Genomic DNA, 25378 nt, shown 5'->3' on the forward strand with positions numbered 1-25378 from the left:
TTCCTGTGTCTCTTTGACTCAGCTTCATGCGACCTATTTCTTTCCTACATTCCTCATTGAAGGATTCCATTGTTTTTCTAATCTCCTCTATTTTATCATTGTCTTCTTGAGAAGCAGTTATTAATTCTTTCACTATAGTTATCCTTCCTTTTTTTTTACTTCAGAGATTATTTCTGGTCTGATTTCCTCTATATTTTTCTGCATTTGGTTCTTTACTTCAGACACTATTAATTCAGAATTTTTTTTTTATTTCAGAGGTTATTTCTGATCTGAGTTCCTTTATACCTTTCTGCAGTTCCTTTTCTTTAGGCACTTATTAATTTAGACATTTCACCTGTGTGATTCCCAATATCTTCTGTGCTAGTGTCTTCTGCACCTGTCCTGGGTCGCTCGGGACCTGAGATTGCATTTTACTCCTTCTCTTTGTCATTTTGTATAGCCCTGTCCTCCGACCTTCGGTTTAGATCTATGGTGCAGTTATAACCTTAGCATCTAATGAAATTCTTACCCAAGAGTGGTTATATGATTAAGACAGTTAAAGTTTTTTTATTTACAGACCTACATCAAGGAACACTAATAATGGGTAATGATATTTAGCAGTTGACAATCTTTGTAAGTCATGGCTTTGTATCTTAGTAAGAGCAATCATTATGTCTGTATAGCTAAGCAGATATTAAATTGGGAATTTGTTTTTACGTTAGTTGTAAGTTCTGTCTGATCACCTCCCCTTGATGTACCTGGTATTTTTCAGGCAGACTAGTTCATCCCGGTTACCTTTTGCCCCCAGTCTCAGTCAAGAGAATGAGGGAGGATGCTTTTATAGATCTGGGTCTAGCAAAGTGTCTCAGCTTACCCAATGCAGATCTATGAAGTTTGATTTAATCCAGTTTTGCCTGACTTCAGTCTGGCTGCTGTGCTCACCTTCCTGGTGCAGCCCATGGAAGTGATCCCACTGTGCCCCTCTAACAAGATGTTCTGCTCCTGGATCAGTTACGTGGTTCTGGTCTCTAGAGTCTGTGCAAGGACTTCAGCAGTAGAATTTCACCTCAGGTCTGTATGCCAGCCCTGGGCTGGGTCTGCAGGGGTCCAGAGAGCAGGAGAGGAGGATTCACTGACAGGTGGGGCCTGGGTTGGTTCCAGAGGGATCCATCTGGCAAAGGGGAGTGCAAAAGCTCTCCCATACACATGCCAGGCCTGGGCTTGGGCTGTGTCTGGAGGGGTCCCGAGAGCACCGTGGAAGTTCTCACTCACACACCGGGCCTGGGCTGGTTCAGGAGCATGGATGAAGGTCTTACGCATGGATGAAGGTCTTACTCACACTCCGGACTTGGCTGTGTCCAGAGGCTATATTTTTGATCATAGCTTTCTGAGTGGGTTTAACATGGCCTGTAATTTGTTAATTTGCATGTAGTTCATTAGGTGTATCATGTATTTTAATTTGTATTTCCTAATGAAAACTATATATTTTCCTATTATGCTGTACTTTCGTTTATCCTCCTTTGTTAAGTATTTGTTGAAGGTTTTGTTCGTTTCCTTTTGGGTTGCCATTCTTATATCCTGTGGAGATTCTATATATATTCTGGATTTGAATACATTATTCATACGGCCCAGGATATAGCTCAGTGGTACATTTGCCTACCTAGCGAGCACAAGGTCTTGAGTTCAATTCCCAGTAACAAAACAAAACAAAAAAAACCAAAAACACATGAATACATTATCAGATGTATAGTACAAAACTCTCTTTTTGACTTGTCTTTTCTCTCTTAAGTAGTTTTTTTTTAATGAAAAGGTCTTCATGTATCAAAATTCTTGTTTTTTTAAGATGAGCCTGTATTGAAGCATCTATTTCTGCTTTTTTTTTCTTTTTTAAGGTTTATTTATTTATTCATCTTTTTTATACAGGGACTTGCTATGTAGTTAAGACCCACCTTGAGCTCATAGTGAGCCTCCTGCCTCAGCTGTGATCGTAGGTGTATGCACCATACTCAAGATATTTCTGCTTGAAAATTATTTTATTATATAGCTGTAATAAATCTAGAATTGAGTTTTGAATTTTATCTGTGGTATAAGTTCAAGGTTTCTTCTTTCCAAATACAGATGATATTCAGCAACTTTTGCACTTGACATAAGTTTATACCCTTTATTTATGACAGTGAGTAATGTGAAATCACAATTTCACATGTTAAATTTTTCTTATGTTAGCCTCTTCATGCCCAGGCTGTGACAGCAAAGCCTCAGTTCCCCAAAATCCCACAATAAGGAGAGTAAACTACTTATACTTTACAGTGTGCTATGTTACTGAGCTATGGTGCTCAGTCATTAGGTGTATTAGATGTGTTTTCAACTTAATAGTGAATTTGTGTACCTGCCTTAAAAAATATTTGTTGAATTACTTAAATGAATGCTTGTCTGTTTACCTAAAAACAATATCTTTTTTACTTATTTGAGATGATGGCTCACATACTTTTATTTTTAAACATTTGGTGGCAAGGATAGTCATATAAGTGATTTCCTTTTTAAATTTCTTATTAACTAATAGCAAGTCTGGTAACTTAACTTTTCGCTATAGAAATTGTGATTTAAGTGTCTAAAGAAGATCATTTAATGAGTCCTTATTAACTGATTTTAGGTTATTTAATGAAAATCATTTAGGAAGGTTTGTTTTATTTTGCCAAAATCTGAGCTGAAAGAAAATTGAAGAGAATAATCCATATATGGATTATTGGATTGATATGCTTTATAGACAGGTTTATTCCAAGTACGTTAAGCATTAAGTAAATATACTAGCTGATGTAACTGAAAGTCCTAGTTGGTTTAGTAATGAATGGTTTATCCATCTTGGCTGGAAGCTAATGCATACTCAAAATGGGTTCTTGAGAAAACATTTAAAGCTATTTAAAAAGTTTTAAGCATTTTTAAGGGAACTCAGCATAGTTTAGGAGAAAGGAGAGAGTATTACTGAGTATCACTCTAAAAGAAATACAGCTTCAGGAAAGGGTTTCTGACCAGAATGTGGCCTTCAATAAAGAAGTATAATGACTTGGTATATAATGAACGAGTAATATTTTCTTTCTGACCTTTAATGTTATACTTATGTCTCTAGTTACTCAAACTCAACTGGAAACCAATAGCTGAGAAAATTCCCAAATATAGAAATGTGATAAGGAAAGTTGAAGAGCACGCTTACCCCACCTAAAAACTATCCAGTAAATTGGGCTTCAGGCTTAGGTTATCACAGTCTCTGTGGTGTCATCAGAGACACAAGTTTTATGTATATCCCTGGTATGCTGACTGCAGTATTGATTTTGTGCTGTAACAGGTATCTTTTCTGCTTATAAATAGGCTCATATCAAGATTTAGGAGGGATAGTATCTCATTTTTCCTAATTACTGAACAAGATTCTTCTCTTTAAGTTGCTCGATCAGCTAGCTGATGTCTTCCCTAATATTGAACCAAAATACGTTGCAATGAAAATGCTAAATTTTGCTGTTGGATTTAGGAATAAATTATTGTATTTTCCATCAAAAATTAACATATGATTAATATGATTGAATTGGACCATTGGAGCTAATTAGACCTGGAAGTCCTGGAAGGTACAAAATGGGTATACAGGATACATCTCTCCCAATTATAATAGTTTTCTGCAACTTATTGAATATGTAGCTGTGCATTTTTTGTATGTAGAAAAACTTTTTACAATGAACCATTATAGCAAGCTATTAGGGATATCATGAAATCTAAATACATCTAAATATTGAAAAGATCTAACTTTATTGAATGTAATTTTCTGCTTGTAATACTGAAGGTTCCTATCTTGCTTACTTTTAGAGCTCAAGAGTTGTTTTCCCCTTTTCATATTCCATTTCCAAATGTTTAGTTACATCTCATGTAGTACTTCTTGAAACTTGATATTCCGTAACCTATTGTTGAATGTCTCGAATTCTAGGATTTAGCATTTTCTAGAAGATTCACGTTGTGCTTCTGCCTAAGAATTAAAGACTTGTAACTAAAAATGAATCCAGTGATAAGTCTGCTTAAAAACAATTTCTCTTGAAGGGTCAGGGAAATAGCTCAGTGGACTAAGCACTTGCTTAGGTAAGTGCAGGTGCTGCACTGACCCCGCCCCTGGGTGCACTGAGTTAGCAATGGAGTCCGAGCATGGTGACACATGCCCGTAATCCCAGCACTAGGGAGACAGAAAATAGGAGGATCACTATGAGTCCAAGCTGCGTAGTGAGACTGCGCACACACACACACGCGCGCGCGCGCACACACACACACACACATTCCCTTGAGAAAATGGAGTACTGTTTTTTTTTTTTTTTTTTGTTTGTTTTTATTTTTATTTTTATTTTTTTTTTGGCAGAACTGTAGATAGAACTCAGGCCCTTGCACTTGCCAGGGAAGCACTTACTCTACTGAGCCATCTCCCTGGCCCCTTCCCTTGAGAAAATGAAAGCAAGCACCAAAATAGAACACTAGCTAAGGCAGTCAATGAAATAAACACATTTAAAGACAAGTAGTTCACCCTTTGCTAATCTGTTTATGTTTTTGTTTTTTGTATCTATTATATTCTTACTTGATTTTTGAATTCAGTTAAACATTTATTGAGAAGTTAGGGAAGAGACTAGAAAAATAAAAGTATTGATTTTTGTGTCAGGAAAGAAAGATAAGTGCATAACTATCAGGGCTACTGTATTAAAGAATAAGTACATTTATGGATCAAAGTAACATGCTGTTAAAGAGAACATACATTTTATTTATAGTAGGAGTAAGCCAAAAAAAGAATAATTTTAGAAAAATACTTCTTAGAGATCATTTTTAGAACTAAACCTACTGTTAAGAATATTAATTTGTAAGCAAAAGAGCACCTCTTCTTTTTATAAGGCCTTAATTTGGGGCTTTTAGTGTATCATTTGTGAGCAAGTGCAAAACTTTTTTGTAAATTATGAATTATTTCCTTATATGAATGTGCTCCTAATTATCCTGATTAGCCTGATTTATGTATTGAAGTTGAGTGCTTGAGGCATCCATAGGTAAATGGATGCAACTTGAGAATATAATGTTAAGTGAAATAAGCCAGACACACAAGCATAAAGACCATGATTTCTCATAAATGAGAAAAAAATACATAAGTATATAGAGAGATAAGTAGGAAGTAGAAGTTCATAAAGGTCTTCAAATTATATTGTTTGAAAATATTTTAATATATATGTTCTGTTGTTTCATTTATGCTATTTTAGTTCATTGAAAAGAAAGTTTGTATTATCTGTTTCTTCTTTGTAAGAACCTTTATGGCCTTGTCTTATACTTGGAATAGCTTTTGAAGATAATTATAAACACTGTATCAACTGTCGTTATTCTCTTATTATTTTGCAATAAAATTTTGCTTTATTTTTCCATAAAGTAAAAAATTTGAATGGGAGGAAGCACATGACTAGTAGGGTGCTTTCCTGTAATCCAAGCATTCTAGGAGTCTAATACAGTAAAATCACAAGTTCCAGAGCATACTGGGTGAGTTCAGCAAATTAGCAACACCCTGTCTCACAGTAGATACAGGCTGGGTATATGCAGCAGTCCTGTCATGAATCATGAACTCCTCAGGTTCAGTCATGAATACTGGGCATTAAAAAGGAATATGCAAATACTATTTTTTTTTTTTTTAAAGACCTGCTTTCTGAGAATGTTTAGAAGCAAGATCTATGACAGAGATAGAGCTCAGCAGTGCAGAGCTTGCCTGGCAAATGCAAGGTCCTGAGTTCAATTCCCAGTATAAAAAAAAAAAAAAAAAAAAAAAAAAAAAAAAAAAAAAAAAGAAAAAAAGATTTACTATATTCTCTTTCAGAGTTTTAAAAGCATAAAAGTGAAATGTGTTAGATCATGTTCTAACCACTAAGTATATAAAATATGCTATTTAAAATTATAACTATTGAAGAAATTGGCTGAGTATTTAAATAACCATTGGTTTTGTTTTATTTGGTTTTGTTCATCTATAAATAATAAATTTTAGTATTTGTACTGCCTCAACAAGTACTGAACCATATAGTTTAGAATATGTTTTATATTCTTTTTATTGAAGTTTCTTAAAATATGGCTCTATATTATTTACATTTATAGTCAAATATTGGTATGTACCCTTTAATAACTGAAATATGTATTCAATATCAGATATTTGTTAGGATCATTTTTTCCCATCTCTTGCACAATTTTCATTTAAATTAAACTTTAAAGTTTTATTTGTATTTTGTGGGATACTTCCTATGTAAGGGATGTAGTTTAAACTTTTGGGTTTTTTGTTTTGAATTTAGACAATAACTATTTCAAAAACAAGTCCATTGAGCAACATGTATTATACATATTAATCAGTTAATTATGATATTTAAATTATACATGTTGAGTTCGGTGTAATATATAAGCGCTTATGTACATTGTGCTATGCTCAGATCCAGACTTTCTGTATTCACTCTCCCACTACTTTTTCCAACCTCTGTTAATCACCATTTTACTATAGGTTGATGTGTATCACAGGTTCACTCTTACATATGGAAACCTTTGATTTTTTTTTATTAAGCACACAATCCTGCTAATATAAAGTCATTGTTAGCCTTGTTATGATGAAACAACTTCTTAGTGAAATCTCTTAAATACTCTGTGCAAATCTCATGTCTGGTCCAGGACTTTTTCTGTTTACTAGGCATTCACATGTTGTACATCTACCTGTATATTTTATTTACTTTATAATTATGCCTTATCATACTTTGGAAAGCAAGTTCTAGAAGGCCAGATATTTTGCCCTGTGTTGTTTTGTTTTACTTTTGTTAGCTCTTCAGTATCAAGGTGGATACCTATGAGATAGTAAGTACTCATTGTGTATGGAGTACATCTTCAGTGACTAAATTGAAATTCTGGAGCTCTGCCTTCCCTTTAAGATGGAGTAAATTGGACTGGTGAGAGCTAAGATGACTGCGCTTCTGCTTAGCCAAGCACATGGACCATGGTTTGATCTCTGGCACCACATGCCACACCGGCCCTGCCCCAGATGCACGGAGCCAGCCACCGACACTGGGCATGGTGGTGCATGCCTGCGGTCCTAGCACTGGAGAGGCTGAATACAGTAGATCACTAGAAGTCTGAGCTTTGCAGTGAGACCCTGTACCAAATATATTTTAAAAAGAAGTAAATCTATGCAAATCTCTTTATTGCACATTGAGTAAACATCTTGAAAAAGCAAAAAAAGGAAACGTGTGATATGGGTAAAATTGATTTAAAGAAATAATTTTGTTTGGTTTAATAAAAAGGTTTTTAATTTTTAATTTTAGTTTTGTTAGTTACCCAAAGCAGTCCCCATCACTTTTTCTTGTTGTTTTCCCTGATCCACACATTTTTAACTACTTGTGATCATGTGAATTTGTAAACTCTTATGTAGCAAATAAAAATTAATAAAATGAGTTGCTATTTTCCTGAGCATGATGAATGTAAATAATGCATATGGATGTTAAAATTGATAAGGCAATGTTAGTCTTTGTAAACCTTGCTCAGTCTATACTGATATTTAGACCTCAATCTGTGGAAAATGGAAAGGTACAATGTGATATATACTGCAGGGTTAAATGTTAATTCAGATAATTCATCCTCCTTTGATGGGAACACCATGATACTATAGAAAGTATCATAAAATGAGGGATCAAAGACTTATGTAGGTCAGGATATTTTTGAAATTTTAGTTTAAATATTGTTTTTAATCAAGAGCATTTTATATATCTTAAAACATTTTTATCTGAAATTATATTCCAGGGCAGCATTTTTCATTTAGAATACAGCACATGCATTATACACAGTGTAAAATGTTTTAGTGAAAAATTACAAGTGAAATTAATTTTAATAATATATACATTTAACCTAGTATATCTAAAATATTTTAACATGTACCATAGTCAATAGAAAGAGTAAGATTTTTAACTTTAAAAATTTTGAGCCATCAAAATTTTGAGCCATATAGCAAATCTGATTTTGAACTAGCAGCATGATAAATGCTTAATAGGTTTGTAGAACTTTATGAAAGAGTTAAGCTTTGTGGCTTACTTTTACTGAGAGATTTTATTGTTTAATATCATTGAAAATAATTTATATTTTGGTGACTACAAGCAGTAATATATGTAGTAGTGGAAACATAGTGTGTCATTGAAGAAAATACAAAGAGCATAGGACCAAAGAAGTAATATTTAAGCCAAAGACAGTGAAGAGTAATTTGAGGATCATGAAAGCCAAATGTGGAGAGTATATGAAGGGGAGTTACATTTGCATTTTCAGAAATTATGGATAGGTCAGAAAGATTTATGCTAAAGCAAGGTGTATTTGTGGATGTGGAACTTCTGCAATGAGAAAGTAGATTGGTAGAATTAATTTATTTTAACTTCTATTTGGAGGTAGTTGAGTGAAAGCTCTTCTCATTCCTATTTTTTTCTTGCATTATAATGTTCATTTCATGACAATTTTTCTGCCTGAAAGCTTGTCATTTTTTAGATTGTTATTCATAATCTATTTGTAACTCTCTCCTTTCCTCCTCTCTCAGTCCTTCCTTACCTGCTTTCCTCTTTTGTGGTACTGGTGATTAAAATAGGTCTTTAAGCATGTTCGATTAATCTACCAATGAACCACATCCTTACCATTATTTTATTTTGTGACAAATATTATTTTATTTTCTGAGTAACTGTGATTATAGAGGTGATTGTATTTCTTTATAATGAACTAAGATTAGCTTTACATGTTTATTCTAAGTTATTTATCTGTAATTGTCAAAAAAGTGCTCTAAATAAAATCACAGAAACATCCTAGTTTCTTAGTATTATGAAAATTTTACTAACAAAAAAATAAAATTTGTATATAAACTGTTAGGGTTAGCATATGAAAAGTTCATCTGTACTTATGCTAAGTCTGCAATTATTCACTGTGATATCATGGTTATTTTAAACTATAATTTCTGTGTTTCATTTCTTTAAGTCATCAAGAGTTCATATAACTAGAGCGGTCTTAGAACAGTTTTTATCCTTTGCAAAATATCTTGATGGTTTATCTCATGGAGCACCTTTGCTGAAGCAGCTTTGTGATCACATTTTATTCAACCCGGCCATTTGGATACATACACCTGCAAAGGTCTGAATTTTATTTTCATTCATTTTATTTTAATGTAATATTATAAATTGTAGGTAATGTATTTAAAATATCTAAGAGAAAACATTAATTTTTAAAATTTATTTTATAGTCAGGCAGTCAAATTAATATCAGAAATAAATATTAAATATGGAAATATTAAATGAAACTACAGTTAAAAATTTAGTTGTGTATAATAGTGTATTCTTATGTCATTAGGTGTGATTCATACCTTTTAAGTTAAGAGAATTTACTGCACTGATTATGAATAATCATTTTGACTGAAAAATTCATTTCATTTTGAACACACAATTTATATCATGGCATAAAAATGACATTTGTGTTTGAATAAATACATTTTGTAAGGCTTTTCTAAATAAGAAAAACCTTACCATTTCGTATTTTCAGTTTATTTCTATGATGCTCTAATGGAAATTAAGATGAATATTTTCTCTTCTTTTTGTATTTTTTTAGGGAAGGGTCTACAGGGTGTTCAGGGCCTCACTAATAGATAGGACTCATAATGCTCCACCTGTTTACAGCGTCCCAAGAGCTGGGATTACAGGTGTGCGCCACCATGCCCAGTCTCAATTGCTGTCTCAGTGTGTCCAGGGGTGGAGCTGGCACAGCAGGCCTGGGCATCAAACCCCCGGCCTCTGAGCCTGCTTGCAGGTGCTTTAATCCGCTGAGCTCTTTGGCTGGCCCCCTAGATGGATATTTATTTTTTTTTTTCTTTCTCTTTCTCTCTCTCTCTCTCTCTCTCTCTCTCTTTCTTTCTTTCTTTCTTTTTTTCTGTATTTAGGACAGGGTGTGCAGGGTCCCACTGTGTAGATCAGACTTCGTAGTGATCCTCCTGTGTACAGCCTCCCAAATTCTGGGATTATAGGCACATGCTGCCACACCCAGCTTTAATCGTCCTCTGAGGGTGCCCCCGGGGTGGGGCCAGCACAGCAGGCCCTGGGATCCAACCGTGTGCCTGCTTACAGGTGCTTTAATCTGCTGAGCTATTTGGCTGGCCCTTGGATATTTTCAATTGAGTATATATTTTATGCTTTTTAAGTCTCTTATATACCTGGTTAGATAATGTTTAAGTTAGGATTTTTGTTACAGTTTCCATTATTACTTACTTAACTAAACCCAAAGCTGAACTTTGTTCCTTCTTCACATGGTGTTTCATTTGTCACTGTTGTGTCATGGAGTCAGATTCTAAAAGGCAACTTTTTACTATTGTAGTAGCTGAACAAAATTTGAAATTACATAAACTTCGGGTACATTTGACAATATTACTCATTTAGATATACTGTAGCAGCTGAATGATGTTAATTACATTTCCATGAAGAACAATATAAACTAAGAGCAACTGAAAAATATTTCCTCTAAAGTTTATTCAAGCTCACTTTTAAAATTATTTGACTTTCCTATCACTTTCAATTAAAGTACTAAATAATTTAAAATTATTTGTCAGTGGTTATTAAATTGTTTTTATTTTTTAATTTTTTTTTGTGGTAATGGGGATTGAACGTGGGACCTTGCTCTTGCCAGGGGGTGCTGAGCTATATCTCTGGCTCTTTTATTGAGTATGTTATCTTGATTAGACTTACTAGATAATAAAGATTATTAAAGTGAGTTTTAGTAGGATATTGATTTTGATTTTTTTCTTTATAAAATAGAATATTTATAAAAAGGTATTTTTAAATTATAATGAGTGCTCATTTCTTCAATTTTACTAATTTGTATTTGTAGTAAAATAAATGTATACTTAAGAACCCTTGATATTTTACATTAATTTTAATGATTGGCTAATTCTGTATTAGGTTCAACTTTCTTTATATACTTACTTGTCTGCTGAGTTTATTGGAACGGCTACAATCTACACTACCATACGCAGAGTAGGAACAGTATTACAGCTAATGCACACACTAAAATATTACTACTGGGTTATTAATCCTGCTGACAGTAGTGGCATTACTCCTAAAGGATTAGGTAAGTACATAACTATGTTTACACTTTTTCTCTATTGTTCTATATTTTGAATATTGTTATAGTGCATGACTATGAAACTAAAAATCTTAACCATTATCTTCTTTATGAAGAAGACAGGAATATTTGTAGTAGTTTATACTAAAAAGTTAAGAACTTTGTCAGTGTTAAATAATTTTGGAATACAGGCAAGTATAAATGAACAGTAGTCTTTATTTTAATCATCTTTCTCCTCCTTCTCTCACTTTTCCCTCAACCACTCACCCTCTTCTTCTTCTCCTATGCATCCTTCCTCCCAAGTGAAGTTTGAACCCAGAGTCTGCCACAAACCATATCTGTGACTCTATTTATATTTCTTGTAAATTTCAGATAGGGTTTCCCTAAATTACCAAAGACTGGGCCAGAGCTTGGTAATTCTCCCTCCTTAGTTTCTCCGACTGCTGGGACTATAGGCATGCACCACAATGCCCCGTTGTCAGGTTTTTCATTTTTTCAAGTTGTAATATAGAAGTAAAATAATTCAGTGATTTATGAATAAAAAGTTAATATACTCCAGGAGCTAGTGTTACCAGACTTGGTTTCTTTTCACCTTTTCCTTTAGTAATATAAAGAATATATACTCAAATATTTCAAATTATAGATATTTCAAAGATATTATAAACATAAGGAGATAAATACACATATCTGTATATATAAAATAAACCTCAGTATCACCAAATTTAAGAGATAGAACATTACCAGTAGATTGTATATAAGCATCTGTTGTCTCATATTACTGTTGCCTACCACAGACAGATCTCTATCTTAAATTTTATCTTTATTATTCCTTGTTTTACTTCTATCATTTTATTCATTCAGTACTCATAATGTATTTTGTGCTATAAGTGACTTTATTGTCCTAATCCTATCACTAATCAAGGACCTTCTAAAATCTAAACTTAAAAGGATACAAAAAGAAAGAAACACAAACTTGAGTCATATATATATATATATATACATACATATATATGTGTATATGTATATATATATATATATATATATATATATATCTTGTCTAGTTTATTAAGTGTAAGCAAAAATTAAAATAAGGTAGACTATTACTAAGAGAATGGCTCTCTCTAGTGGGAGAGCAAAACAGGTTGTTATCAAGAAGGTAAGCGTGGTTCAGAACTGAGGGCTGGTATAGTATGAGGGCTTTAGTATGCAGGGCAGGTTGGTTCATTGCGTAAATTATCATGAATTTTAAAATCTGCTTGTTGAAATACTGGTGGTTTGCAAATCTGTAGCGATGGGAGTATTTCTACAGTAGAAATCATAAGTGTTGTAAATCAAGACTCTGTCACTCCATTTTGTTATATGTAGTTTCTTTATTAGCACACCAATGATTAATGGTTTTTCCTACCAGGCTGTTTTTAGTGTTTGATTTCTTGACCTAAGAGAAGTTATTATACAGTGTTGATTTTACAATAATTCATTAAGTGTTATATGTATACGTTTTGTATGTGTGCTTTATTTCACAATGAGACAAGTTTTTAAAAGTATTTATAAGAAGGGAAAGGGCTATTGTTGTAGTGTTGATAGGAGTGCAGCAAAAATTGTTAATAGTCAGAATGGGGAAGAAATTTATTTTTTAGTAATAGGTGGAATGAATTATTTAGGTGACAATTTGCCTGTGTAACAATCTGAATATAAACATTTGTTGGGTAAAGAGGTTAAAGTTATATATGAAAGGATTATACTGATAAAATGGACAAATCAGCTATGTATTTCCAAGAAAGATTTAGTGGTTAAAGATTTAGGGGATCTAACTTTAGTTCTTAAAACTATCATTATTGGGGCCAGGGAGATAGCTCAGTAGAATAAGTGCTTGCCTGGCGAGCTCATGGGCCTGAGTTCAGTCCCTAGTTCACAAAAAAAAAAAAAAAAAAAAAAAAAAAACCTGTCATTATTGTATGTTATGTACTATATTATTTATGTCATTTTATGATTTTTTTGGTAATTAGATATTTCACAAGTAATTATTTTAGAATGTAGGCATTTTGATTGAAGTAGTATGTGCATTTTAATTCTCATTTTAACTTTTATTCCCTTGTAACCATTTTTCATGTGCTCACAATATTATATTTTATATTATGTATGACAAAGAAAATTGCTACAAAACAATTAGGTACATTGGGACGCTTATTCTCTGCTTTCCTCTATGAAGTTGGAGTGAATCTGGATAGTCTGTAAATGAAAACAAGTTTAATTGAGAGTAGAAGAAATATGAAGAAACCTGTTAATAAAAATAAAAAAGTAGTTGTGTGATTTTGCAGTTTGAAATTATTCAGAAATTATTTGAACTCTCATTTCTTAAATCTGACATTATGTGACTAAGTTTAAGTAGGCAAAACCCTGAAAATTTATGTTTAGATTCTCTGATGTTACTAAATTGATATAACACTAACAAAATATTGCCATTTTAATAAACCTAATTATTAATGAATTTAATAGCATATAAAAGTAATTACATGAAACTTATTTAATACCATGGGTTTCTATTTTCCTTTTACCTATTTCATCCTAGAGGGCCCCCGGCCATCACAAAAAGAAATTATATCACTTCGGGCATTTATGCTGCTTTTTCTGAAACAACTCATCTTAAAGGTAAAATAATTTTATGTATTTTACAATTATGATATATTAGGTCAAAAGTAACTTTTGGTTTCATTGACCTATTATTTTTATTTTAAATTTTTTTATGGTTCCAGGGATCAAACTCAGGGTCTTGTGCTTGCCAGGCAAGCACTTATTCTACTGATCTATCTCCCTGGCCCCTCATTGACCTATTTTTGCATTATTATTGTTAACTTAATAGTAACAACCTTTCATGAATTGCTTCCAAAATTTATAATTTGTAGTACTAACATTTGTTGCACTTTTATTTCAATGGTCTTTAGTATCCTTCATATTAATGGAGGTGGCGGAAAAGACAAGGGACATACGTAAGAATCAAACATAAATATTTTATTTTAGCAAATGTTCTATGTTTCAGTTTCAAAAATCTTGTGTGGTATATAGAAATATTACATAGGTATAGAAAAAAGGAAAATAAAATTATAATTGTATGATAATACAAAAAGTTGATAAATATATTAGTGACTTTCCTGTTGTTGGGATAGAGTATTTGGTAAGTGCAATATAAATTTTGCACTTATCAAACACATTTATTTGGCTCATTGTTTCAGAAAGTTCTGTTCATGTGTAGTTGATGCTGAGGCAGAAATAGCAGGGCAGAGGAGAACAGTGGAGGAAAGCTGTTCAGTGCATGACAATGAAAAAGCAGAGAGAGGAAGCAGAGACGAATCAGGAACATATCCTTAGCATTCATGCCCCAGTGACCTCTTCAAGTAGGCCCCAAGTCCTAACAGTACATTCATCTATGAATTCATCGATGAATTAATAGTTACATATAGCACGCTCACAATATGCTTTCTTCGTAAAGCTACACCTCTAAACACTGCAGATCGAAATCATAAAATTTAGTCCAAGACTCGATATAGCTAATGTATATACATTGTACAAAATGCATGAAGTCCATTTCCAAGAGTCACCAAAGTCTTGATAGTTCTAATATTTATTGCTCGAACATCCAGGTGTAAGACTTCAGAGTCTTCTCTGAGATTCAAGGCAAACTCTTAACATGAGCCCCTATGAAAGTCAGAGAGAAAGTTAAATATTTCCATGTACAAGGTAAACAATGCCATTTCAAAATCCAAGAATAAAGGCATAAAAAGACTCAGACCAAAGTAAGACTGAAATCCAGCAGAGAAAACAGCACCCAGGACATGTGGTGAAATGTGAGCTGTGTAAGAGTTAAACAGTACCAACCTTGTGACCTATGGAGGTTGCTACTCAACTCATGTGGACAGCTACCCTTCTGGTGTGGTTCCAGTATGATCTGGTTTTAGTCAGCAGAAAATCCATGTTATTGAAATCTCTTAAGTTTTAGTCTTTACTTCACCTTCAACTTTACTTGTCCAGCTTTGCTCACTGCCTTCTCAAAGCTGCATTGCCTGGCATCATAGACCTTCTTTTGACATCTCTATGTTGAGAAAGCCTCCATGTTACAGCTCCTGTACTCAGTATGCCTTTAAAGCAACTACTGTCTCTTGGGACCCCTGGATGAAAGGGCCTCTAACTACCTAGATGGCTAAATTCTAGAATACAATTCTAGGCAGTACTAAATGAGCTTGACACCTTTGGTTTCTCTTTTCAGAGAAAAGTGCTTCAAATAATTTGTATTTATAGATCCTCTGATGGTTGGATCTGGCTGGTTTATGATATGCCCTCAAGTTATCTTTACAGTTGTTCTGGTCAGAGTACATGAACTCAATTTGTTCTACTATTTTAGGAAAGATGTCCATGTTTGTGTTTGTGTAGGAAAGATGACTGCAGTCCTGTTTGTTATCAGATGCGGAGTTTGCAAACAAAAACAAAATTTCACCAAATACTTCTTTGTGAAAAATTATTTATAAACAAAAACACTTGTGAGCCAAAGTAGCACTGTATAGCACTGTATATGACTTCTTTTCAGTGATGGCTAAGCCTTTCAGCAATGACATTCTCCTTCATCCCACTTTACATGCACTTACTTTCTTAACGAATTAGATGTGAATATTTTGGGCTTTTCTCTTTGCTTATGATTCTCACCATAAGTTTCACTAAAAGCAGCCAGCAATAACATGCCACCACATGAACATTGGACTACCTTGGTATGCCCTCTGCCAGATTTGTTTGCTGCCTTTAAATTTAACTTCATATGAAATCTTAAGATATGGGTAGAATGCAGGCAAGTTCTTTGCCAGAAGATCACGTGAACAGCTGAGTCCAGTTTCCACTGGAGTGTTTCTCATCTAAATTCTCTTGAGCCTGATGTTTACTGTCCACATTCTTGTCAGCATTCTGGTCTTCTGAGCTCCTCAAAGATTGCCTATCAAGTTCTTCTTCCAGCAGTCTAAGGTTTCTCTATCCATTATCTCTGAATCTTTGCAAACGCCTTCTGTTAAAGAGTTCCAAACACTTCCTATCCATATTATCAGCAGTAGTCAAAGCAGTGACCCCACTCTGTGGTAACAATTTTCTGTATTAATCACTTTCCTGCTGTTGAATCAAAATAACTGACTCCTACAATTTATAAAGGAGGTGAAATTTATGGTTTCTGAGGTTTCAGTCTATGCCTGGCTGACTCCATATAGCAAACAACATGGCAGAAGGGCATTGTGGAGGAAAGCTCCTCAATCCATGGTATCTAGGAAGCCGAAAGAGAGGGAGAGAAGGAATTATGGCAAGAATACATCTGTCTAGGTTGTGCCTCCAGTGACCTACCCCTTCCAGGCAAGGCCTGACCTCCTCACACGCCTTAACTATAAAGTCATCAATAGATGAGTCCACTGATGAGTATTGTACTCTCATGATCCAGTCACTTTTGAAAAGCCTCACCTGTGAACATGAGACTATTAGAAGCCATTTTACATTGAAACATTCAGTACTGTAAATTCTTGTATATGTATTCATTGAAGAAATCTAAATAATCACCAAATAGTAATAAGAATACAATTGAGGATCAAAATATGCTAACTTTTGATATATTAAATAGAGTTTTAGGAACTTAAAATTAGATACAATTTTCTAAATAAAAGTGAAAATAAATTATTATGAGGACTTGGGGAATTTTATTTTAAAATCTCTACTTTTAAAGTCCTTTTATTTTCAGTGATCATTTTGATGTATTTAAAGTTTGAATTTTATGTTTAAATTAAATAATAAAATGTTTTTCAAAATTTAGGATCGAGGAGTGAAGGAAGATGAACTTCAGAGTATATTAAATTACCTACTTACAATGCATGAGGTAGGACATGTAATGTCTATCTTAATCATTTTATTCAAAACTTTAGAATAAAAATTTTATTAAATAAATGCTGGCAATCCTTATTATACAGGATGAAAATATTCATGATGTGTTACAATTACTAGTGGCTTTAATGTCAGAACACCCAGCCTCAATGATACCAGCTTTTGATCAAAGGAACGGAATAAGGTATGATTATGATGCTATCATTAGAATGTAATGGAGCACAGTTTTTCATTCTAGAATGATGTCTCAATGAATGTTAAAAATCCTTACACATGAGGAGGAAATAAACAGAGAAAGCTGTTAATTCTCTAATATTTAAGGAAACTGATACAAGCGATAAATGGTCTCATGAATTATGAAAAGTGATAAAGCAATTAGTGTTATAAGGACATTTCAAATAATGCGAGAAGCTGATTTTTTTGAAAGAGGGGAAAAAAAAAGAGTATGTATTCTAGCAAAAAGATGATGCAAGAGAACTGTATTATATTAGACCCAAGAAAGAAATAGAAGCTAAACATGTGAGACACATAGAGTGCTAGTAATTTTTTTTTCTGTTAGTGATAAACTTTGAATAATTTTAGATGGGGAAATGATGTGTTCATTGACATTTTGTTAGATTAATAGTAGCATAAAATATGAGTTAGAGAAGACAACTGATACAGTAATATCAAAGAGAGGTTATTTATTTTATTTGTATTTAAGATGGTGACCTGAAGCACTGACAGTACATTGAGAAAAATAGACGAGAAACATTTTTTGGAACAAGAGGATCAAACCAAAAATATATGAAACCGAACTCTAGTTATGATGACTACAAAGAAACTTTTTAATGTGTGAAAAAGTTTCTGTCATAATATGCTCATGAATTTAAGACTTAATTTTTCAAAGGAATTATAAAAATCCTCAGATATATTTTATGTATTAAAAATTTTAGGCCCAGTGCCACATTGCATTTACCATGGCACTAACATGTGTTTTTGTCTTACCTTTTGTGGACTAAAACTTAAATGAACAGGTACAAAAAAAAAAAAAAATCCTCTTTTGCAACCTAGAACTCATTGTTATGTTCAAGTTTTGATACATAAAATAAGGAATATTACTGTAGTGGTTATAGATCTGTGATCTTGAAGCTGAGGCAAGAGGAATTAAGTTTGGACTGTATAGTGAGATTGCCTCAAAAAAAGAAAGTTAAAGAAATAATGATTACCTAATGCAAATAAAAGTGATGTTAAAGAAAAAAAATTTTAAAGTATTTTTAGTTTTGTTATATTAGTAAGTACTTATGAAATAATTTGTATATTTTTAGAGTGATCTACAAATTATTGGCATCTAAAAGTGAAAGTATCTGGGTTCAAGCTCTGAAGGTTCTGGGATATTTTCTGAAGCATTTAGGTCACAAGTAAGTTGATATTTTTCACTGTGAATTTTAGAAATATATACTAAAACTTATTCTTAGGAGCTTTGCCTCTAAATAAGATTTAATTGGAAATTGGACTAGCCAAATAGCTTAGCAGATTAAAGTACCTGCTTAGGCAGACTCAGTGACCCGAGTTCGATCCTCAGTATGCCATGCTGGAAGCACCTCTGGGGTGCGCTGAGATGGCAGTTGAGATTGGGAGTGGTGGCGCGAGCCTATAATCCTAGCACTTGGTAGACTGAAAACAGGAGGATCACAAGTACGATCTGTATAGTGAGACCTTGTAGACCCTGTACTAAGTATATTAAAACAAAACAAACAGAATTGACTGGAAATCAAACAGGAGAGGGGATGGGGAGATGGCTCAGTAAAATAAGTGCTTGCTTGGCAAGTGCAAGGGCCTGAGTTCAATTCCCAGTTCTGCCAAAAAAACCCAAAAAATAAAAAGAGGAGAAACATTGTCAAGAATGTTTCATAAAGTAATGTTTTATTAATATAAGATTATAGAGAAGTTATCACAATTAGGGTAATATAATTTATCTCTGTTTTCTTTCTGAAGTTGAAATTTTATTTATATATATTAATAATAAAATATTTTTTTCCAAAATAAGGTAAATATAGATATGATTTTTATAAAAACAGCAAGGGTATTGTGTATCCTGACGTCTCTCTGTGAACTGATGTTAATTGTACATGCTGAGTCAGTATTTTGTTATTTGTGTTCTTTTGTAATAGTAGGCTTATTGATTATGTTTTGAAGATCTTAGACTACCTAATTTCTTTCTCCTACATATAGAATTTCAATACTTAAAAATACTTTTGCTATAAGTAACAACTGTGGATTTAATGTTTACAGTTTGTAATGTGTTGTCCAATGCATGGATATTGTCTTATAAGATCATATTCTATATAAATGAGCCAGTAGTACTAGATGAAGTTTCTCACAGAACCCCAGTGCTGCCCCTTCTTTTTGGTGCTTACATTTACAGAATTGTTGGTAATGCTGATGAAAACTGCAATTCTGAGCAGCCATATATGACATACTGCATACTTCAACATTGCTACTAAGTATCCTTCTTAACTTTAGGTCTTGCTTTTTGAGTTATATTCTAGCTGATCCAGTGTTGAGATCATGATTCCTAGTTATTTTGTTCACATTTATATTACATATCCTTTTATTCTAAATCTTGTTAAATTACTTTTCTTTGCTATGTTTTTTGCATTTAGAATAGATTCTATCAGTTTCATATACTTTGATTTTTTTATCAAAATAAGTGATGTATTTTGTTACATTTATTTTTGTTACATCTAATCATAGATACTGTTTGGTTGTTTTTGACTTTCATAGCATATTTTAAAGACATACTACATGTATTATTTCTAGTTTTATTTACACAGATCACCTGTATTTAAAAACTTTGCATGCAATTTTCTTGAAATATGTCTTTGTAACTATAAAATTATTAGTAGTCCTGTCTTGTTTAGGAGTATATTTTCCTCTTAAAGTCAGTGCTGATGTCAGCAGATTTACCATTGTTTCTCTTTTATCAAACTTAGACCATCTTCCTAATATTTTACTTGTCAGTTATACAGAAATCCTCAGTTCATGAATGTTTTTGTTTGTTTTCACAAACAATTTGGTTCACAAACAAGCATTTGGCAAAATTTTGTTCCTGTTTGCAAACTCTACATCTAGTGACAGACATGACTGGGACTGTCCTTTCCATACAAACACAAATATGGCCATCTTTTCCAAAATTGTAGAGCAGATTAAGTTCATAAACTGAAATACCACTGTATCTGGCATTGAAACTGAAATAATCCATAAACTCTATTAGCTGAGTTACTTATCTTGTTGCTGAGATAAAATACTTGATACTCTAAGTTAAAGCAGCAAATATATAATCGCTTACAGTTTGTAGAGGTTTCAGTCCATAGTCAGCTTATTACAAGGCAGAATGACATGGCAGAGGGGCATAGTAGAGAAGCAAATTACGGCAAGCAGGCAGGAGGCAGCAAAGGAGCAAGCAAGCTCTCCTCTCTTTTACCCCATCCAGGCTATACTTCTTTAATTGGTGCATCCCACATACAAATGGAGTGTTAGGCACACTCATTTCCAGTATCATACTCTTAATGACATTCACACACTAATCAAACCACCTGCAAAACTCTCACCTATTACCAGATGAGATTTTAGGCGGACATCAACATGAAAGCTGTATGTCTGAAGGAAAGATTGGCTGGATATTTCTTTATAATGCAGTTATTTATGTCAGGCAACATATAACTAATTTGCTACTCTAAAATCTTCAAGTCTGTTCTACTTTAATAACTGAGATGGCAGAAAGAAAAAACAAGGAAGGAATGAATCTATCTAAACAAATGTGTGTGTGTGTGTGTGTGTGTGTGTGTGTACGTACATACACACATACACAAGATAGCTAAGATAATTGTACTACTAATTTCTCTTAGTTCATTAAAAGGAACAGTTAGTGCTTATGTTGATCAATTTTGCATGCCTGTATCTGGTAATCTGAGCAGCTACTGTGAACATAACAATATGCAGTATAATAACCATGGTAAATTTTCCTATCTTATTTTGAAATTCTGTATTTTTATTGTTTTATTATTATCTTTAAGATATTAAGGGCTGGGGAGATCGCTCAGTAGAATAAGCGCTTCCCCAGCAAGTGAAAGGGCCTGAGTTCAATGCCCGGTTTCACACACACACACACACACACAAAAAAAGATATTAAAAAAACTGGAAAGATTTTAAAAAATAAAATTCAAATCATAAGCTCTGACTGAGACGCTTAATTATGAAAAATAATAACTTGCCATGAAGGGTCTTTCATTATCATAGACAAGAGATAAGCAAGATTCATCAAACTATTCGCCTAATGAAATGCAAATATAAAGAACAATGTTTTAAACAAAGAACATTGGAGATTTAAGTAGAGCACTGAAGGTAATATGCATTTGTTTAATTTATGATTTTTGCTCTAAATCTATATTAGTATACTGGAAGATCTTAAATAGGGACTGAAATGTAAAATGAGAGAAAAAATAGAAGATAGGAGATTTAATGTACATTTGACTATGAGTTCTTTTTTCTTTTCTTTTCTTTCCTTTTTTTTTTTTTTTTTTTTTTTTCAGAACAAGGTATTGAACTCAGAGCTTTGCACTTGCCAGGCAAGCACTTATTCTATTGAGCCATCTCCTGGGCCCCAGACTATGAGTTCTTGATAAGAGAAAAAATATGACAAAACTAAATGTTCTGAAAAACTTTGCATTACTAAAAATTTAGAAATGCTGATTAGAAATATGTCAGGTTCCCTTTCAAATGTGTAGCTGAGCATACAAAAGTAAGAGATGTTTTCATAGGCCAAGCATATCAAGCAAAATAGAAGAAACAAGACTTAAGAAGAAAGGTAAGTTTAAAACACACTGGAAATTTTTTTTTTTTTTTTTTTTTTTTAGAGTAGAAAAATTTAATGGGGGAAAAGCAATGGGAATTAGGAATAGGTCCTGAGAGACAGGAGGGATCCTACATGGGATGCCCACATTTTACTTTAATAACCCTAGTTAATGCCTAGAAATGGAAAGGTAGTAAAGAATTAACAACTGTCTTAAGAAGGTATACAAAATCAGGTAGACTTCAAGAGAACTGTAAGATATAACTGAAAAAATTACCTATGATGCAACACCAAAGGGACAAAAATGACACATTGAATGGAGGAGAGAACTATAGAGAAAGAATGAAAGAATTTTAACAGGTCTTATAAATATTACAGAAAAAGAAGAGAGAATGGCAGAGAGACACCATTCATGGAAAATTACTGAAATTGATAAAAGATAATATTTCTCAGATTTGTGGAGTAAAGAAAGTTGTACGCAAGACAAACTAATGTAAAATTTAATAAAATAAAGCCACAGACTACATATAACAGAGGAAACCAGTCCTACACAGTTAAGTCATGAATAGAAAAAAAAATTAATTGATTGACCCAAGTGCTTATGGGAATATAATTATGAAAAGATGCTATCTCAGATGAATGGAACAATGATACACTCAAACATATATATTGTCTACTTAAGGAAAAGAAATAAGGTTTTTGTATTTGCATTAAAAAGGTTAATAAGCAGTTATAATAAATGGAAAACTCTGCTGTGGCCTTGTTTTCTGAAGAGCAGGTTGTATATGCAAAGAGGAAATGGGAGACAGCATTGTCTGCTCTTTGTTTTTATTTTATATGAACCTAAAACTTTGCTGTGGAATGAAGTATTTTTAAAAGGGGCAAAGAATGTAACAAGTAAATTAAAAGTTTTGAGAATTTTTTAAACGATATTGGAAGCCTGCCAAGAATGACAGAGGAGGGAGTTATGGATTGATTATAAAATTTCTCTATTTTATGTCTTAATAGGTAAATGTATTAATTATTTTAACAATTAAATGGTAAATACGATAAAGCAACATTTGAATAGAGAGAAACAAGCTTTCAGGCAAAAAAAAATCAGTGAGGGGTGAGGGAGATAGCTCAGTAGAATAAACACTTGCCTGGCAAGCACAGGGTCCTGAGTTCGATCCCCAGCACCACAAAAAAAAAAAAAAAAAGGAAAGATAAAAAATCAATGAGGACAGCAAGTGTAGCATAAAATGAGAATGACACAATTTGCCAAGTAGATAAAACAATTTTAAGTGATATATGTATAACAAATGGATGACACTTTCGTATTGAGATGGAAATAAATTTTTATTTAATATCATTTGACATCAACTTTCAGATTTTGATAATACCAAATGTTGGCAAGGATGTGTATTAGTGGAAACTTTCAAGTCAATGGGAGAATTCTTTATTGGTATAGTCACATTGGAGAGCTTTTTGACAAACTGAAAAATAAAATACTCATACCATATGGCTAATTGTGTTCTTCATACAGAGAAATTCATATGAGAACAAATTTTCAATGTACAGTTGTTGGTAATAATGAAACAGCATAATTAACTTCAGAGAACTTTAACAGAAGAGTACATAAATAAACTGAGGGATAGCCATACGTTGGATGTACTTAGAAGTGAATTTCAGTGACCTAAAAGTTAACTTTGATAAACCTAGCAGTAAACACTAAACACATAAGAAGACAAAAATTATAAATTTGGAGGAGTATATGCCCATCTACTGAAAGGCATATATGGAAATAAACCACAATATATTATATCAAGTACACATAACTATGAGAAGAATGGGACTGTGAACAAGCATCTTCAAAGTATTTATTGTGCTATTTCTTAAATTGTTTGGTGGCTTCATGACTTGTATAATTCGTGAAACTATGTGAATGAGGGGCTAGGGAAGATGGTTCAATAGAATAAGTGCTTCCCTGGCAAGCACGAGGGCCTGAGTTCAATCACCGGTTCCACAAAAAAAAAAAAAAAAGAAAAAAAAAAAAAAGAAAGAAAGAAAGAAAAGGAAAGGAAAGGAAGAAAGAATGAAAGAAAGAAAATATGTGAATGAGGAACAAAAGTACAGACTTGTTGGAACAAAAAAATGTCAGATAACATATAATAGCAAAAAACAGAACTGAGTTCAAAGTTAAAAATTTAAGGGGTCCTGCCAATTAGCTCAGTTGTTTAAGTGCCTGCTTAAACAAAGCAGTTAGGCTCAGGTGCTGTGGTTTGAACCCAGATACTCACGCCAAACCAGTAATGCTCTGAAGGCTTCCTAAGGCTGCCAAAAAAAAAAAAAAAAATATTCAAACCAGACTGTAGAAAGACATTATGAATTATGAATAGCAGAATTGAGTAGATGATGTTTTGGTTCTAAATCTGAAAACATTAATTATTGCAAGTATGTAAATCTATAAATATATATGTGTGTACACATGGATATACATATATAGTGAAATACATTAAAGATGCAGTATTAAGTTGATAAAATAGTATAGACTATAAATTTCAGTATACAATCAATTGAATAGATAATGCACAGAGATTCAGCGAAATTGACTGATGTATTTTTCAAAGCTGACTGAATAGAAAGGGTTTAGTCATATTCTTGAAAATATACTGTACTGTAAGACTAAAGTAAATTTACTAACTAAATGGTATCCTTAGATATAAAATGATCAAATTAGACAAAAACGATTTTATATGCCACCATTCACTGATTACCTTATAAGAATATGTCAAAATAATTGAACAAAAAAACTCATAGAAATTAAGCAAGTATCACATACCTTTTATTAAATGGGAAAAATATAGGGAAATTAGAAATTGTCAGGGCATCATAGCCCAAAACTTAGAAGCAAATGCTTTCATGATTGAAGAATAAAGTTTTTTTCCCATAATTTTATTGATAAACAAATAGCAATGAGACAGTTTCACATCAAATTGATAGGACAGTTTCAATAATTAGCACATTGCATACATTCTTCCTAGTGGTTAATTGCTGTACAAGATGCGGACATGATATCCTACTTACAAACTCCATTAGAACAAATCACTCTATTCAATAAGAGAATGTAACTATATATCTATCCTAAGCGCTTTGAATACACAGATACAAAATGGACATTCATCTGTATACGTTTTTTTGTTAAGTTCCGTTATTTGAATATTATAGGTGTGTAAACCAGCAAAATATTTTAAAGAGTCCAGTAGCCCATAATAGTATTGGGTCTTCCACTTCACTGGCAATGTCAGAAATTGTTGACCTGAGTCCCCTACAGCTCAACATAACAGCATAGCTTTACTTCTTCTATTTCATTTTTATACTTTTCTGCTGAATGGTTAAGACCAAGGTAAAGCAGGACCTATGCAACAAGAGGTGTAGTTTTGGGGTCTGATAAGGTCAGTGAAATCCCCTCAGGATTTATCCTGAGATCCTGTACCTCAGATTGTAGAACCTTTGTCAGTGTCAGCCATGTGGATGAGT

General features: G+C 32.9%; 1 protein-coding gene and 1 pseudogene across 8 annotated transcripts in view; both read left to right on the forward strand.

The window, feature by feature from the left end:
- The window catches only part of Nbea (neurobeachin), a 760086-nt gene that overhangs the window by 188025 nt on the left and 546683 nt on the right, over positions 1-25378 (forward strand). For all 8 annotated transcript variants that reach the window (XM_004631077.2, XM_023714988.1, XM_023714990.1 and 5 more), the window contains 6 exons: positions 9001-9153; positions 10965-11133; positions 13697-13776; positions 16958-17020; positions 17112-17209; positions 18333-18425. In XM_004631077.2, coding sequence (XP_004631134.1) covers positions 9001-9153; positions 10965-11133; positions 13697-13776; positions 16958-17020; positions 17112-17209; positions 18333-18425 — 656 coding nt within the window. The remainder of the gene's footprint in view (positions 1-9000; positions 9154-10964; positions 11134-13696; positions 13777-16957; positions 17021-17111; positions 17210-18332; positions 18426-25378) is intronic.
- On the forward strand, positions 17987-18124 carry LOC111816743 (annotated as a pseudogene).

This window comes from Octodon degus, unplaced genomic scaffold, assembly GCF_000260255.1.
Source record: "Octodon degus isolate 3935 unplaced genomic scaffold, OctDeg1.0 scaffold00038, whole genome shotgun sequence".
NCBI lineage: Eukaryota > Metazoa > Chordata > Mammalia > Rodentia > Octodontidae > Octodon > Octodon degus.